Here is an 18,006-nt window from a genome sequence, read left to right on the forward strand (position 1 = left end):
ATGAACTACTTATTAACTTTGCCAGTCTTCTGTACTTACATGAAATTTTATAAAACATTAAGAAGATTAAGTCCTATACAGACTTAACATTAAAAAAAAGGAACACAGTGAACACAGTAATATCTTATAGATTATGAGAAGGTGCCAAAATGGTATGCTTAAAAAAATAAAACTAATACATTATTTCAGAGTAAAAGAGATTATTAAAAAATGATATAAAACATGACAGAACAGCAATTGAATTAGAAAAATCCCAGACAAAATGACAGAGCTCAAAGAATTTGAAATTTTAAAAAATCACTTTAGGAATAAATTCTAAGTTAGGACACAAAATCAAGTAAATACCACAAGTACTGACCTAAGAGAAATCAAAGGTGAGAATTCTAGGGTGAAAAGGAGAAAGAAGTTAAAAATTGAAAGGAAATGAACAAAGAAATAAAATTTGGAAAAAGGTGACAAATATTAAAAATAGGAAAAGAAGATTGACTATACCATAATAGGAAAAGAAAACTGAAGTGAGGGAAAAAATACTGAGTTTCAAGAAAATTTTCCCGAAAAAAGATTTTAAACCACATTTTTAAAAAAGCAAATCATGTATTTTAGGATATCAACCTAGAACAACCAATGCCAAGATATTTTAGTAAAATTACTGGATTAAAATGAAGAGCAAGAAAAGTCCTTTTGACATCTAGAAAAAAAGAGGAAAACAGCAACAGAAAACTAGCTTGTTCTCAGACTTTTTGACCGAAACTCTTCATGTTGGAAGAAAATGGCATAACATTTTAAGGTCTTCTAAGAAAAGACGAAAGCCTGTACTTTAAAAAAAAACACACAAACATTTATCTATTTATTTATTTATTTGGCAGCACCAGGGCTTAGTTGCAGCCTGTGAACTCTGTAACTGTGGCATGTGAGATCTAGTTCCCTGACCAGGAATGAAAACCGGGCCCCCTGTGTCAGCAATGAGGAGTCTTAGTCACTGGACCACCAGGAAGTCCTGTGAGCCTATACTTTTTAAGTTTATCAAAATTGACTTGCACATGTAAAGAACACTGACATTACTTTCAGGCGCAACAAGTGAGAAGAGGAAATAATTGTTCCTATGAACTCTTCCTAAGGAATCTCCTGAAGAGTTAATCTCCTGAATAACTGGTGAGATATAACATGAGCCTGAACATCTCAAGATAATAGCTATCAAGGACATTATCAAAGATTATTAGGACCATGTCAAAAGGTCTCAGAAGCCAACTTGAAGAGGCTTCTACTGGCATGGGGCAATTAGAGCTTCAGGAATAAGAATTGCAAATATATTTAAATCTGTGAGGGTCGGTGATAAGAAAAAAAAATTACTGGTTACCTGAGGTTAATGGGACACCTATTCATTGTCTGAAAAGTAGTCAAGAACCAAATGTGTACTCTGCCTTTCTTATATGAACAGATCACTGGATAACCACAGAATAGGTGAGGGGAAAGTGAAAGTGAAGTTGCTTAGTCGTATCTTTGTGACTCCATGGACAGTAGCCTACCGGGCTCCGTGGTCCATGGGACTTTCCAGGCAAGAATACTGGAGTGGGCTGCCATTTCTTTCTCCAGGGGATCTCCCCAACCCAGGGATCAAACCTGGGTCTCCTGCATTGCAGACAGACACTTTACCATCTGAGCCACTAGGGAAACCCAGGTGAGGGGAGGCATTTCCTAAATTTTTGTCCACCAGCAAATGCCCCGTCAGTTTAACAGATTTGGGCACTGAGCGACAATGGCTTCTAACGTTAGAAAATCAGATATCGTGTGTTTCCTAATGAAAGATCATACAACCAAATGGATTGAATCTCAGTTTTTTTCAAGCCTTTGAATCCAGCTGCCAATTTGCAGGAAATTCAGAGGGTTAAGGACATGTTCACCTGCACCATAGATATGCAGCCATCAGAATTCATACTGTGGAAACGCCATAGCTCAAATGCCCAGATTCTCTAAGGATAAATTATAAGATAAAGATGATGGGGGACATAGACTATAACCCACCAGGTTCCTCTGTCCATGGAATTCTCCAGGTGAGAATACTGAAGTAGGTTGCCATTCTCTTCTCCCGGGGATCTTCCCAACACAGGGATTAAATCTAGGTCTCCTACATCGCAAGAGAATTCTTTAAAATCTGAGTCACCAGAAAAGCCCTGATGGGGGATATAGAATCACTTAAAATTACTTAAAATACATGTCACATTTTTTTTAAAAATGGATAAGAATTAACTGTATTGACCAGGGTTGTAACCTTGGGTAATGACATCATTAAAAAAAACACAAGAAAGTGGATATAATAAATTCAAGATAGTTTATTTAGTTTTAGAGGAAAGGAAGAAATTCATGGAATACATTTTGAGTTAGCTAGAAAAGTCTTATTTCTTGATCTGGGTGATAATTATGAGCTTTTTTATTTATCATACACTATTTGTTTTCTGTGATTTTCTAAATCTGTTTTTTTTTTTTTACCATAGAAGTATTTTTAAAAATTTATGAGTGAATGGCACTGTACATCATGCCTTTTTGCAACTTTTTGTTATAATTTCAAACATACAGAAAAGTTGAAAGCACGGTGTGTGAAATGCCAATATACTCATCATATGTTTTATTGTTAGTTTTTCATTCAGTGTTTAGTAGAGATCTTTCTATAAAACTAAATCTAGAAATATCCTCACTTTTAAATAACTGATGCGTAGTATTCCATTGTATTAATTAAATCAGTCTCCTATTGATGGACCTTTAACTTGTTCCTAGTAGAAATCTTGATGCTTATACATCCTTATGACAAATTCCTAGAATTTGCTGTCACAGAATATTCTGATGTGCAGTGTGTAAATGGTTTTGTGATGTGACCAGACAGCTGTGGAAACCAAAGATACAGCCTATATTGATCAAGACAGCCCTGTGTAACTGACAGAGGGCATAAATCTCCACGAAAGAACTTGATTCCCTGAAGCAGGATCCTCAGATAACATCATGCCTCCCCTGGATCAATTCAGGTTTAATCCCAGTGGCTTTTCTGTTATCTCACTTTGGTTGTTGTTGGTATAGTTAGTGTTATCTCTTGTCTGTGAACCACCCCAAAATTCAGTAGTTTAAACAATAGCCATTAGTTTGTACAGAATGGATGAGTCATTCTTACAGCCTCTACTGGGTTCACTCAGGGGCTCACAGTCAGCTGAAGGTATAATTGCAGAGCTCTGCTGGGCTCTCCCACCAGTCTCATGGGTCAGTGGGCTCAGACTGATCTCAGTGGCCTGGCCTAGAGGACTCAGCTATTCTACCCAAGTCTCCAACATCCTTCCGTCCGGCCAGCCTGGGTGCAGTCTCATGGCAGTGGTTCAGCTCATATCTTTCTCAGAGGGCTGGAAATGGGCCGTGCCTTGTGAATTTCTGTGCCACCCCACTTGCTAACCTGCCATTGACCAAAGCAAGGGACAGAGCCAGGCCAGAGTCAGTGAGGAGGGACTGCACAGCGATAGAACAGAGGGTGAGCATGCAGAGAAGTTGTTGACTGAGGCCATTAATGCCGTCATCAGCATATTTTAGGTTGGCACTTCTTAGAAGCCTTCAACATCGCTCTTATTTCTAAACTGCAAATGTTATGCCTTTGAAATATGAAAAATGGGGATCAAGTGTGTCTGTGGAAGAAGCATAAAAATTTTCTTGTTTAGAGTAGTCAAGGTAACATGTAAATGGAAAAACCTACATTTATTGTTTTGTCTTGAAAATATTTCTCTTCTAGTTGTTGATGTTTTCCCCTGGGATATAGTTCAGGAAACAGGGTTTTCCCTGTTTGTGTTTATTTTTCTTTATTCTTGGAGTTGGGTTTGAAATCTGGCTTTGAGAACATTTATTGACTCAAGTAAGATTGAAAAGCTAAAATCACAAATCAGCCTCTTTGTTTTTGCTTAAGATATAGACATGAGAGATATAATTAGTCCTTACACCTTTATTGCTGCATTTCCCCCCTTGTTTTAAGTTGCAGAAGTGATAAATTTAGGCTCTTCCATAACAGTGATTTTTAGCAGTAGATATCCTGCACCCAGGTGTGCAGATGGCAAGAAATTATTACCAGTAATTATATCTCAGATTTAAAAGAAAAATCAAATTAAGTTTATTTCCATAGTTTGCAGTATTATATGTCACACCTCTCTTCTCTGTGGAAAAACAAAATGCTGCAATAAAATTTACATATACATATTATATTAATATATTAGTAGTATTAGAGTTTTATTAAATATTCTTTATTGTGTATGCATCATAAAATTGCACACACTAGTTGTTCAAACTAGAGGGAGCGGCTGGGGTCTTTTTTTGAGAGGCCTTTTGTTTTCTGTTTACCTGTATATCAGAAAGCTGGACATAAACTTCAAAAGAATAATAATGCGGCATGAATTATCTTGCAGAATTAACTAATTCAGACAATTCGAATCAACTTCAAGAGAGAGAGTCCTGAGAAACGTGGCTTAGTGGTCATGAGCCTGGTCTTTGGATGCAAACAGATGTGGGTCCTGATAACAGCTCTGTCACTTGCCTCCCGTGTGACCTTGGGTGGGTTACCTAACCCTCCTTGCCTGTTTCCTCATCAGAAAATTGATGTAATAATAGTTCCTTTCTCATATGATTGTTGGAAGTGCTAAATGAGAGAATCTTTAAAAGTACCCCCTTAGCACAATGCTCGGAGAAGGCAGTGGCACCCCACTCCAGTACTCTTGCCTGGCAAATCCCATGGACAGAGGAGCCTGGTAGGCTGTAGTCCATGGGGTCGCTAGGAGTCGGACTCGACTGAGCAACTTCACTTTCACCTTTCACTTTCATGCATTGGAGAAGGAAATGGCAACCCACTCCAGTGTTCTTGCCTGGGAATCCCAGGGACGGGGGAGCCTGGTGGGCTGCCGTCTGTGGGGTCACAGAGTCAGACACAACTGAAGCGACTTAGCAGCAGCAGCAGCACAATGCTGGGCACATAGTAAGTGATGGGTGGATGTGTACTTAGTGTTGGAACTGGAAGGAGCCCTGGGTATCTGGTGCAGCTCCTCCACTGTATAGACTGGGAAATAGAGATTACATTCTTTAGGGGGAAATATTTAAAACCTTTAAGACTGAATCCGTGTGAATTTGGAGACTAATCCTCAAATGCAGTACCTATTTCATGTAAGTATTTATCAATGAGGGACTTCCCTGGGGGTCCAATGGCTCAAACTCCACACTCCCAGGCAGGGGGCCCGGATTTGATCCCTGATCAGGGGATTAGATTCCACATGCCACAACTGAAGATCCTGCATGCCACAGCTAAGACCCAGCACAGCCAAAATAAATAAATAAATACTAAAAATAAAAAGTATCTATCAACAAATATAAGCCTGTAGATTTTCAACAGCAAGGCTGAGATGACAGTTTTTTGACAGCCCTTCCTGTGCTCAGCAGGTTACAGAAAAGATTTCAGTAATGGCAGAAAAAAGTTTCCATTGTAACTACAGGGCTTTGCTTCATTCTTGGACTCAGTTTATTCATTATTTGTGGACATCTTCACAACAAGGCAAGATGGGGCAGGAAGAGAAGGCAGAGGCTGTGGACCACTAAGGTTTATTGAGTATTTATGGTGAATGTGCAAAGATCTCCAAGACACTTTGCTTTTCTTCAGAAAGCTTACAACCTCGTTGAGAAAAATAGGTCCTATGTGTCCTAAAGTAATAGATCAGTTAGCATTTACTGAATGTTTCGCATCTGCCAGGCACTAAGCAAAGCAAGCAGGCAACCTATCATATGTCATTTGATCCTCATAGCAACTTTCAGATAGATGTTAACTGCAATTTGCAGTTGAATAAGACACAGTTCAGGTATTAAGTATGGCTCAGAATCATATAGGACCGAGGTATTGAGTGAGTTAAGAAGAGAGAACTCTGTGCTGAGCTTATAATTTTCAAAGTTGGAGGTTGGCCAGTATCTAGAGCACCCCTTAGGAAAAGGGCCCCCTACTTGTACTTTTGGAGTGGAGACCAGGGATGAAAAATGTCTTGCAGTACCCAGCAACCCTGTACATTAAACAGTGTCTTAACTCTGCAAAGCTTACAAGTACCCTTACCAGATTTTAATGTAGGTGAACAGCTTGCTTGTAGTGATCTGAGCCAGAAATTCTAGGTATAAAGTATTCTTTATGGCTTTAATGTATACTGTATACTCTAGAAGTGTAAACTCCTAATTGAAAGATAATTGTATTAATATTTGTTTGAATTTTCTTAGAATTGTTCAACCTTTTGAAATTGGCATCAGTAACAGAAGTACATGGGGAAGGCAATGGCAGCCCACTCCAGTACTCTTGCCTGGAAAGTCCCATGGAGGGAGGAGGAGCCTGGTGGGCTACAGTCCAAGGGGTCACGAAGAGTCGGCCACAACTGAGCGACTTCCCTTTCACTTTTCACTTTCATGCATTGGAGAAGGAAATGGCAACCCACTCCAGTGTTCTTGCCTGGAGAATCCCAGGGACGGGGGAGCCTGATGGGCTGCCATCTATGGGGTCGCACAGAGTCGGACACGACTGAAGTGACTTAGCAGCAGCAGCAGCAACAGAAGTACATACAGGTTGTATCCAGGATGTCAGCACAAAATCACACTTCTGTCTCAGTTTGCATGTGGTGCTGTTGTGCTCACAGTGATTCTTCCCGTAGATTTGAGCATTCCATGACTGGTATTTTTTTTTTTTTTTTTGACCTCCTGTGTTGTCAGGCCTGAGATTTTGCTTACTGGCACGTGTCTCTCTCCCTTTATTTCTCCTTTTCTGGAATTTATCTGTGTAAATAGGTTATATTATATATGAATTGCACTTTAAGATAGCAAAGGGGACTTCATAGAATACTTGTTATAGCAAGAGAATGTTAGAGCAAGGATTGCGTTGGGCCAGAGTTTCAGGCGGAGAAGGCAGTGGCACCCCACTCCAGTATTCTTGCCTGGAAAATCCCAGGGACGGGGGAGCCTGGTGGGCTGCAGTCCATGGGGTCTCGAAGAGTCAGACACGACTAAGTGGCTTCACTTTCACTTTTCACTTTCATGCATTGGAGAAGGAAATGGCAACCCACTCCAGTCTTCTTGCCTGGAGAATCCCAGGGACGGGGGAGCATGATGGGCTGCCATCTATGGGGTGGTACAGAGTTGGACACAACTGAAGCGACTTAGCAGCGGCAGCAGCAGCAGCAGCAGAGTTTCAGGAACGTAGCTGTTTGAAGTTACTGAAGAATTTGAGTAAGTGAGAGGTTCTAGAATCAACTGTGTATGAATGTCAGTGGCTGAAAGAACTTGTTTCTGGAGGCCTTTGAATCAGGAGTGATTGTGAACAGAGCAGTGTTTATCTGGCTCTGTGCAGCAGGGGTGGATTTGGGCGGCGGGGGGTTGGGGTGGTATTAGGAGGGATTAGACTGAGGCCAGGACAGGATTCATGAAACCAGGTGAAGTACTAGGGGTCTAAAGAGTGAGTGGACAGGACAAGAGAGCAAAGTATGTTGAAAGGAATTTGTCAGATTTTTTTTTTTAATTCTGTTTGGGGACAACAGAGTGAAATTCTTTGTCTTTATTTTTTCTTTTTCTTTGGCATCCTTTAAAGTGCACAGAAAGTTCTCATCACAAGATAAAAATAAGTTTTGTAACTGTGATGGTGATTGTTGTTAACTGTACTTTGTGGTGATCATTTTACAATATATAAAAACATGAAATCATTGTTATGTACCTATAAACATATAGTTTTATAAACTATATAAAACTATAAAAATATAGTTTTATATCAACTATCAGATCAGATCAGTCGCTCAGTCATGTCCGACTCTTCGAGACCCCATGAATTGCAGCATGCCAGGCCTCCCTGTCCATCACCAACTCCCAGAGTTCACTCAGACTCACGTCCATCAAGTCAGTGATCCCATCAGCCATTTCATCCTCTGTCGTCTCCTTCTCCTCTTGCCCCCAATCCCTCCCAGCATCAGAGTCTTTTCCAATGAGTCAACTCTTCACATCAGGTGGCCAAAGTACTGGAGTTTCAGCTTTAGCATCATTCCTTCCAAAGAAATCCCAGGGCTGATCTTCAGAATGGACTGGTTGGACTCTTTGCAGTCCAAGGGACTCTCAAGAGTCTTCTCCAACACCACAGTTCGAAAGCATCAATTCTTTGGCGCTCAGCCTTCTTCACAGTCCAACTCTCATATTCATACATGACGACAGGGAAAACCATAGCCTTGACTAGACGAACCTTTGTTGGCAAAGTAATGTCTCTGCTTTTGAATATGCTATCTAGGTTGGTCATAACTTTCCTTCCAAGGAGTAAGCGTTTTTTAATTTCATGGCTGCAGTCACCATCTGTAGTGATTTTGGAGCCCAGAAAAATAAAGTCTGACACTGTTTCCACTGTTTCCCCATCTATTGCCCATGAAGTGATGGGACCAGATGCCATGATCTTCGTTTTCTGAATGTTGAGCTTTAAGCCAACTTTTTCACTCTCCACTTTCACTCTCATCAAGAGGCTTTTTAGTTCCTCTTCACTTTCTGCCATAAGGGTGGTGTCATCTGCATATCTGAGGTTATTGATATTTCTCCCGGCAATCTTGATTCCAGCTTGTGTTTCTTCCAGTCCAGTGTTTCTCATGATGTACTCTGCATAGAAGTTAAATAAGCAGGGTGACAATATACAGCCTTGACGAACTCCTTTTCCTATTTGGAACCAGTCTGTTGTTCCATGTCCAGTTCTAACTGTTGCTTCCTGACCTGCATACACATTTCTCAAGAGGCAGATCAGGTGGTCTGGTATTCCCATCTCTTTCAGAATTTTCCACATTTATTGAGATCCACACAGTCAAAGGCTTTGGCATAGTCAACAAAGCAGAAATAGATGTTTTTCTGGAACTCTCTTGCTTTTTCCATGATCCAGCAGATGTTGGCAATTTGATCTCTGGTTCCTCTGCCTTTCCTAAAACCAGCTTGAATATCTGGAAGTTCACGGTTCACATATTGCTGAAGCCTGTCTTGGAGAATTTTGAGCATTACTTTACTAGCGTGTGAGATGAGTGCAATTGTGTGGTAGTTTGAGCATTCTTTGGCATTGCCTTTCTTTGGGATTGGAATGAAAACGGACCTTTTCCAGTCCTGTGGCCACTGCTGAGCTTTCCAAATTTGCTGGCATATTGAGTGCAGCACTTTCACAGCATCATCTTTCAGGATTTGGAATAGCTCAACTGGAATTCCATCACCTCCACTAGCTTTGTTTGTAGTGATGCTTTCTAAGGCCCACTTGACTTCACATTCCAGGATGTCTGGCTCTAGGTGAGTGATCACACCATCGTGATTATCTGGGTCATGAAGATCTTTTTTGTACAGTTCTTCTATGTATTCTTGCCATCTCTTCTTAATATCTTCTGCTTCTGTTAGGTCCATACCATTTCTGTCCTTTATTGAGCCCATCTTTGCATGAAATGTTCCTTTGGTATCTCTGATTTTCTTGAAGAGATCCCTAGTCTTTCCCATTCTGTTGTTTTCCTCTATTTCTTTGCATTGATTGCTGAGGAAGGCTTTCTTATCTCTTCTTGCTATTCTTTGGAACTCTGCATTCAGATGTTTATATCTTTCCTTTTCTCCTTTGCTTTTTGCTTCTCTTCTTTTCACAGCTATTTGTAAGGCCTCCCCAGCCATTTTGCTTTTTGCATTTCTTTTCCATGGGGATGGTCTTGATCCCTGTCTCCTGTACAATGTCACGAACCTCATTCCATAGTTCATCAGGCACTCTGTCTATCAGGTCTAGGCCCTTAAATCTATTTCTCACTTCCACTGTGTAATCACAAGGAATTTGATTTAGGTCATACCTGAATGGTCTAGTGGTTTTCCCTACTTTCTTCAACTTCAGTCTGAATTTGGCAATAAGGAGTTCATGGTCTGAGCCACAGTCAGCTCCTGGTCTTGTTTTTGCTGACTGTATAGAGCTTCTTCATCTTTGGCTGCAAAGAATATAATCAATCTGATTTCGGTGTTGGCCATATGGTGATGTCCATGTTAGAGTCTTCTCTTGTGTTGTTGGAAAAGGGTGTTTGTTATGACCAGTGAATTTTCTTGGCAAAACTCTATTAGTCTTTGCCCTGCTTCATTCCATATTCCAAGGCCAAATTTGCCTGTTACTTCAGGTGTTTCTCGACTTCCTACCTTTGCACTCCAGTCGCCTGTAATGAATAGGACATCTTTTTTGGGTGTTCTAAAAGGTCTTGCAGGTCTTCATAGAACCATTTGAGTTCAGCTTCTTCAGCGTTACTGGTTGGGGCATAGACTTGGATTACTGTGATATTGAATGATTTGCCTTGGAAACGAACAGAGATCATTCTGTCGTTTTTGAGATTGCATCCAAGTACTGCATTTCGGACTCTTGTGTTGACCATGATGGCTACTCCATTTCTTCTGAGGGATTCCTGCCCGCAGTAGTAGATATAATGGTCATCTGAGTTAAATTCACCCATTCCAGTCCATTTCAGTTCGCTGATTCCTAGAATGTCGACATTCACTCTTGCCATCTCTTGTTTGACCACTTCCAATTTGCCTTGATTCATGGACCTGACATTCCAGGTTCCTATGCAATATTGCTCTTTACAGCATCGGACCTTGCTTCTATCACCAGTCACATCCACAGCTAGGTATTGTTTTTGCTTTGGCTCCATCCCTTCATTCTTTCTGGAGTTATTTCTCCACTGATCTCCAGTAGCATATTGGGCCCCTACTGACTGGGGAGTTTCTCTTTCAGTATCCTATCATTTTGCCTTTTCATACTGTTCATGGGGTTCTCAAGACAAGAATACTAAAGTGGTTTGCCATTCCCTTCTCCAGTGGACCACATTCTGTCAGATCTCTCCACCATGACCCGCCCATCTTGGGTTGCCCCACGGGCATGGCTTAGTTTCATTGAGTTAGACAAGGCTGTTGTCCTAGTGTGATTAGATTGACTAGTTTTCTGTGAGTATGGTTTCAGTGTGTTTGCCCTCTGATGCCCTCTTGCAACACTTACCGTCTTACTTGGGTTTCTCTTACCTTGGGCGTGAGGTATCTCTTCACGGCTGCTTCAGCAAAGCGCAGCCATTGCTCCTTACCTTGGACGAGGGGTATCTCCTCACCGCTGCCCTTCCTGACCTTCAACGTGGGATAGCTCCTCTTGGCCCTCCTGCGCCCCAGGCAGCCATAGCTCCTTGGACGTGGGGTTGGTCCTCCCGGCCACCACCCCTGACCTGGGGCGTGGAGTTGCTCCTCCTGGCCGCCGCCCTTAGCCTCGGGCCTGGGGCGTGAGATAACTTTTCTCGTTGCCGCCCCTGACCTCGGACGCGGGGTAGCTCCTCTTGGCCGCGCTTAGCGCGCCCGTCGCAGCCGCCTCCGTGTTCCTCACCATCTCCCGGAGTTTGCCCAAGTTCATGTCCATTGCATCAGTGATGCCATCCAACCATCTCATCCTCTGTCGCCCTCTCTTCCTTCTGTCTTCAATCTTGCCCAGCATCAGGGTCTTTTCCAATGAGCTGGCTCTTCACATCAGGTGGCCAAAGTAGTAGAGCTTCAGCTTCAGTATCAGACCTTCCAATGAGTATTCAGGGTTGATTTCCTTTACGATTCACTGGTTTGATCTCCTTGCTGTCTAAGGGACTCTCAAGAGTCTTCTCCAGCACTCTTCAAATTATTTACCCTCTTTAGGGGAAAAAGATAAAAATAAAAATTAAATGTCATGTGTTAAATGTAATAATAGAAGTTTGTAGAAAGTTTAGTGGTGGGGTAATAGTAATGAAACAAGTAGATAATTCAAAAGACATATTATTAAGGATGTAATACTTGAGCTGGATCTAAGTGGATAAGCACTTGTGAGTTTTCTTTTCAGTTCAGTCACTCAGTCATGTCCGACTCTTTGTGACCCCATGGACTACAGCACTCCAGGCCTCCCTGTCCATCACCAACTCCCGGAGTTTACTCAAAACTCATGTCCATTGAGTTGGTGATGCCATCCAACCATCTCATCCTGTGTCGTCCCCTTCTCCTCCTGCCTTCAATCTTTCCCAGCATCAGGGTCTTTTCAAATGAGTTAGTTCTTCAAATCAGTTTTCATTTATTCCTTGGTAAAAGAGGAGTTAACATACAACTTTAGCTTACTAAAGAATAATTTCTCATTCTTGTAGTCAGAGGATTAGGCTGTGAGGCAGCGGTTTTGTACCAGACTGCTGAATGCTGGTGTGGACCTCAAAGAAGGTGGTGGTGGTAGGCAGTATCCACCCTACACACAGCTCTCTCTTCCTTCAGACTAGGGGTGGCAACTTGCTCTTATAAGCCCTGGCGTCTGTATTATCCCTTATGGTTTTCCTACCCTGTCAACTTTTTTTTTTTTAATAGTCCCTTAATTAAATCCTCAAAATACTCGATTTGAATGTTCTCTGTTTCCAATTTGAAACCTGTTGGGGACAATGTGAAATTACATATTGAAAAAAGATAAAACACACAATAAAAATAAGGAGAAAAGTCTTTTTATTCTAAATTGCAAACACAATATTACAAATAAAATAGTAAGGCAAATGGAACACATAAGGACCTGATTATAGTGAGGTAATTTACTGTAGCATTCTTGGTCAGGGGTATCATACTGGCAAAAATAAAGGCCTTGAGGATTGAATTGTTATCATATAAAACCTTGAATTAACATATGTGTATAATTCTGAATTCTTACACTTACGTCCAGTGGATAGGGGAAGTACTTAGCATCTTATACTGAACCACAGTTCCAGGGGACATTTAATTTACTAGTTCACTTCTTTGTTTACTAGTGCTTTCATGATTTCCACTTTGGCTGCTTCTCTGTGGTCCTCTTGGAGATTTATTGAGCTCCAATGGCATTGTCACAGGCACGTGAGCATTATTATTGGTGGGGTAATAGTGATGAATTAATGGTACACATTAAATGCTGCTGGAAAGAAAACTTGTTGCTAGATTGATTCTAGTTGCTAGTTTTAGTTATGTATTATCCTTAAAATATTCCTTTTGCCCCAACACAGGGGAATATTTTAAGGAAAATACACAGTAAAATATGCAAATTTTCAGTTTCTGTTCAAGTCTTTTCAGGATACTTCTGTAAATAAGCCTTTTCTTAGCTTCCTTTTTACTTTATGGACGTTCATTATCTTGATGGTTATCACCTCACATCTGCTCTGCTTATATCTGAAGGTATATTGAAGACAAAAACTAAAAAAAGGAAAAGTGAATTGTGAAATACTTTTAAAAGAGAAAGATATAGGGCAGAAGCAAAGGTGCGTGGAGGAAACATCTCTTGCTGTTTCAGGACAGTTTAAATTAAGCCCACCCTTTTAATTATACCAGAGTAATGAGCCTTACCCGTGATATGTGAAAATATAATTTAAAAATGTATGGTGGGCTGGTAAACCAGGTTGTCAGGTCATTATCTGAATCATAAAGTTGGAAGGTAGTGCCTATTAGAGGTTACTAGTTTGGAAAGGTTAGATTAGAATTTAGTCTTTGCAAATATAGTTTTTCAACTTGAATAATGCTATAGAAAACCACTAACATTTGACTCATTTTTTTTTAACATTTTATGGAAGAGTGGTAAGCATACAGAAATGTGCACATAAGGGTACATCTTGATAAATTTTCACATCCCTATCAAGAAAGTATATCACCATTGCAGCGTCCTAGGGCTACTTTTTTGCTTCTTCCCCTTTCCTGCCCTCCAGGGCAAACTACTATCTTGACATAGAAACGCTTTTCCTGTTTTTGTACTTTATATAAATGAAATCATGCAGTATCCATATTTGAATATCCACATCCACTAATATAATGGATTATTATTCTAATTGACATTCCTGATACCAACTCACTGAAAACAAGGTCTGTTTTCAGTTTTCCTTATTGTGTATCTAATTTGGTAAACTGGCAGTTTACCAGTGTGTCTAGTTCTTCATTATTCCTTTAAGACATTTTCTATGTAAATACAAGTATGTATGTGTGTGTGTGTGCATGTATCTATGTAAACGCAAGTATGTACATGTGTGTATACACACATGTATGTATATATATGTTTTTAAAATTTTTATTCAAATTCAATCATGCATATTATTTACTTCTTTGTGATACGTCTTAAGGCCCTTTTTGTATCATCTGACGTAGATTCAATTCATTCTATTTAGAGGGGGTAGGAACGGCAGCACAGTATTCCACTGAATGGCTGTATCATAATTTAATGAGGAAGTTATCCACTGATGAACAGCTAGGTTGTTACTGATCCTTTCCATTTAGAATAATAACGTCTATGTAAGTTTATTTGTAAAATAAATTCTTAGGAAAAGAATTGCTGGGCAAGAAGGCCCATGCATTTTAAATTTGCTCACGTATTTCTAAAAGGCCCTCCATAGAGTTTTGCCAGTTTTTACTCCCACCAGCAGGAACTGAAAATTCCCATTTTCAATGTCCTTGCCTTAGATTATTTGTTATCGAGCCTGTTAATTTTTGCAGTCTGCTATAGGAAAAGTAGTAACTCATTTACATTTGCATTTTCTTCAGTTTTAATTGATGTTAGTTATTTATATTTACTGGACATTTGGTTTCTCTTAAGATTTGTTTCTGTCCTTTTCCCATTTTCCTTCAGATCTGTTTATATTTTTCTTAATAATTTCAAAGAATTCTTTCTATATAAAGAAAATTTACCTTTTTATGTCATCTATAGTGTGAGCTCTTTTTTAAATTGAGGTATAGTTGATTTACAATGTTGAGTTTCAGGTATACAGCAAAGTAAAGTGATTCAGATATATATATATATTCTTCAGATTCTTTTCCATTATAATTTCAAGATATTGAGTATAGTTCTCTGTGTTACATAGTAGGTGTTGTTGGTTATCTTTTATACATAGTACTGTGTATCTGTTAATCCCAAACTCCTAATTTATATAGTACTGTGTGTCTTTTAATCCCAAACTCCTAATTTATATAGTACTATGTGTCTTTTAATCCCACACTTGCTGACCTTCCCACTTTGGTAACCATAAGTTTGTTTTCCTTGTCAGAGAATCTGATTCTGTTTTGTAAATAAATTCATTTGTAATGTTTTTTTTCAGGTTTTTTTTTTTCTTTGTTGTGTTTATAGCCATTTTTACCCCTTTAACAGAAGGTTTAAATTTTTATGTGGTGAAATTTGCCAGTTTTTCTTTATTGGCTTCTGAATTGTGTGTTCTTAATGAGAAAAATCATTGGAAACTTGAGAAAGATAACTTAAACCTGGCATGGAAAAACAAATCTCAAGAAATGTTTGTGGTTTCTCAAGAAATAAATGTGGTTAAGCAGGAATTCAAATTTTAGTCAAAAGTGGTTTAGCCAACTATAAGTAAACCAAATCTGGACGTTGTCTGTTAAGATTTGTTTAACATTTTTAACAGCTTTTAGAAGAATTTTCAATGCTACGTTTTTTTCCTTTAATTCTTTGTTATTTGGGGTTTTAATTTCTCAAATGATCCTTCTTTTCAGATTTCAAATTATAACCTATTTCCTGCACCATTGCTGACGTCCAGAGACCCATGTCAGAAGTACTTCCAGGTCAGATACTTTCACATGTTTCAATGCATTGTACTAGTTGAATATTAAAACTTTAGCATATATATATACTAGATAATTGTTCTGACGTTAAACTTATGATTTGCTACAATACATGTTTTCTGCTTTTTATTGTTTTTCACTAATGTACTAGAAAAGTGGATCTTTACAATAAGATAGAAGAATTAATTGCACTTAACTGCATTCATCTATTATTTGCATGATCCTACTAATACTGTACTGTGAAAGATTTTAATCGACTATAACAGAAAATTAAAACTGTCACATTTTGCCATCTACTGTTGCACATTATAGCCTGTTAAGTGTTAAATATGAACAAAGGAGATATTGATGGTGAGTCTCCATAAATAGCCTCTTAGGCATTGTGGGATTTGCCTATAATAGGCTCCCAATTCAGTATTCTAATGCTGATTAATTTCAGGCCTTAAGAATACCAACCTAATTTTATTGTATGCTCCTTTCTTTGTGTCATAATGGATGCTAGTCTACATACAATGTGATATGAATTTACTTCTTAGCTTCACAGTAATATAATAAAAATAGCAATTGCAGTGACATTTTGAATTAAATGTAATATAGAATTGCAAGTGGCAGATCTGGGTAGATTCTTTGTTAGGACACCTACCACTCAGCAGGTTGCTTTTAAGTAAGTGTCCCTGAATTCAAAAGTTAAACTCAGCAAGTATGTCCAAGTCCTTTTCTCCTTTACATAACAGTGCATGTTACATCTTCACAGAGAGATAAAATAAAACACAATAAAATAAACACTAAGCTCAGCAGAGGTAGATGAGGGACAGGAAATATCCTTTTATTAAAAACACCTAAAAACAAGATGACTAACCTAAATTCATACAAGAAAATCAGGAACTTAGAGGCAATTTTCAGAGGCCAATTTAGGGACAGAGTGTAGATTTTCTTTGTAAATGCATATTTGAATAAGTATGTTAATTTTGCAGAATCAAAACAAATACATATGTCCTTTAGAAAAATGCATGTTAAGTATTGAGATGAATTCCTTCTAGGAATTCTTTAGTATTTAAAATCTTTTATTACACTGTAAGATACACTCAATATGGAAATGTAAGAATAAAGCTGGCAAATAATATATAAATGATGTGTTTTCTGATTTCCTCTGAGTAGAGGTAAGCTAATCAAATAACTTATAGAAATTTCTTATGTCACTATATTTTGTTATACCAATTATGTACATTTCCTGTTGTTAGATTGCTTTATTCGTTGGTAGTTACATAAGAGATAATGAAACCATTATCCAGCATGGATTTTAATAACAGCTACTGCTGTCATGCATTTGGTGTAGGACATAACACATTTTATAAGGAGAACAGTATTTTTGTTTCAGTGGAGTATCATTCCAGCCATTTTTTACCTGAAAATACAATAGCAGCTAGTGGAGAGCATGGGATAAGGCTTGATTTCAGTCTTGTTTTCCAACTCTGAGGAGCTGTGACTACAGAGAGCCTTAAAAACAAAACATACCAGAATATATACCTTATATGCCTAGAAAATTCCTGCTGAACCTTCAACATTCGGCACAGAAGTCCCTTGTGAGGAGTTCTCAGCCTGTGGCATAGTCGAGTCATTACCCTATTCCAAGGATTCTGCCATTATTTAATGTTTTTTTCTCTCTTGGGATTGACTTGTCAGTTGCTCAAGAAAACCTGTGTCCTTATTTTAGCTTACCTTGTTTTCTTCCATCTACACCAGCTTGACCACTGATTATATTCATCAAACTCCACCGTATAACTCTAAGCTATATTTTTAAAAATACAGTCATCTTCAGAAAAAAACATTATTTAAAGAAGATGAAATGATGAGAAGAGGTTAGAAATTGAGCAATGAAAATGTGCTTGGTACAAGCATATCATTTCCCAAGGTGACAACATCTGCCAGGCTTGATGCTGGAATGCCTGGGTTTCCCCTGCTTGGAGTGCCTTTCTTTTCCTTGTCACTGGGGGACTCCTACTTACGTATCCTTCAAGACCCAACTCAGCTGTTACTTTTATGAAAGTCTTCCCTGCACCTCTCTCCGCATCCCTAATACCTTTTGCTTGTAAGCCCCTCTGCCTGCTCTAACCACTGGGAGGTGGGTTAATAACTTCTCCTTCCTACTGCCCTGTCTGACCAAGTTTCTTAAGGGAAAGCTTTTGGTACATCTCTCTTGGCTTTTCTCAGGTTCACTTGGGCTGTTGAACAGAGTGAGCCCTCAGGCAGTTTAGTTGAATAGGGCGGGTCAGAGCTGCAGGTTGAAATCACCCCTTTATCTCAGTGCCTGGGGAAGGTGCCCCGTGAACCAACTGTGTGAGGTTGTCCTCCCAGTTTAAAAATGTCCAGGGTTCTAATCCTGTGACCTCTCTGACCAAGGAA

At 39.2% G+C, this 18,006-nt stretch overlaps 1 protein-coding gene across 36 annotated transcripts in view; it reads left to right on the forward strand.

Moving 5' to 3' along the window:
* Window positions 1-18,006, forward strand: part of APBB2 (amyloid beta precursor protein binding family B member 2) — a 381,591-nt gene that overhangs the window by 160,870 nt on the left and 202,715 nt on the right. For all 36 annotated transcript variants that reach the window (XM_086405998.1, XM_086405977.1, XM_086405990.1 and 33 more), the window contains one exon: window positions 15,535-15,603. Coding sequence is in view for 35 of the 36 variants with exons in the window: in XM_086405977.1 (XP_086262103.1) it covers window positions 15,585-15,603 (19 nt within the window). In the remaining variant the exon portion in view is untranslated. The remainder of the gene's footprint in view (window positions 1-15,534; window positions 15,604-18,006) is intronic.

Source organism: Bos grunniens, chromosome 6 (genome assembly GCF_055505025.1).
Source record: "Bos grunniens cultivar Pamir isolate PY7600 chromosome 6, Bosgru_T2T1.0, whole genome shotgun sequence".
In the NCBI taxonomy this organism is placed as follows: Eukaryota; Metazoa; Chordata; class Mammalia; order Artiodactyla; family Bovidae; genus Bos; species Bos grunniens.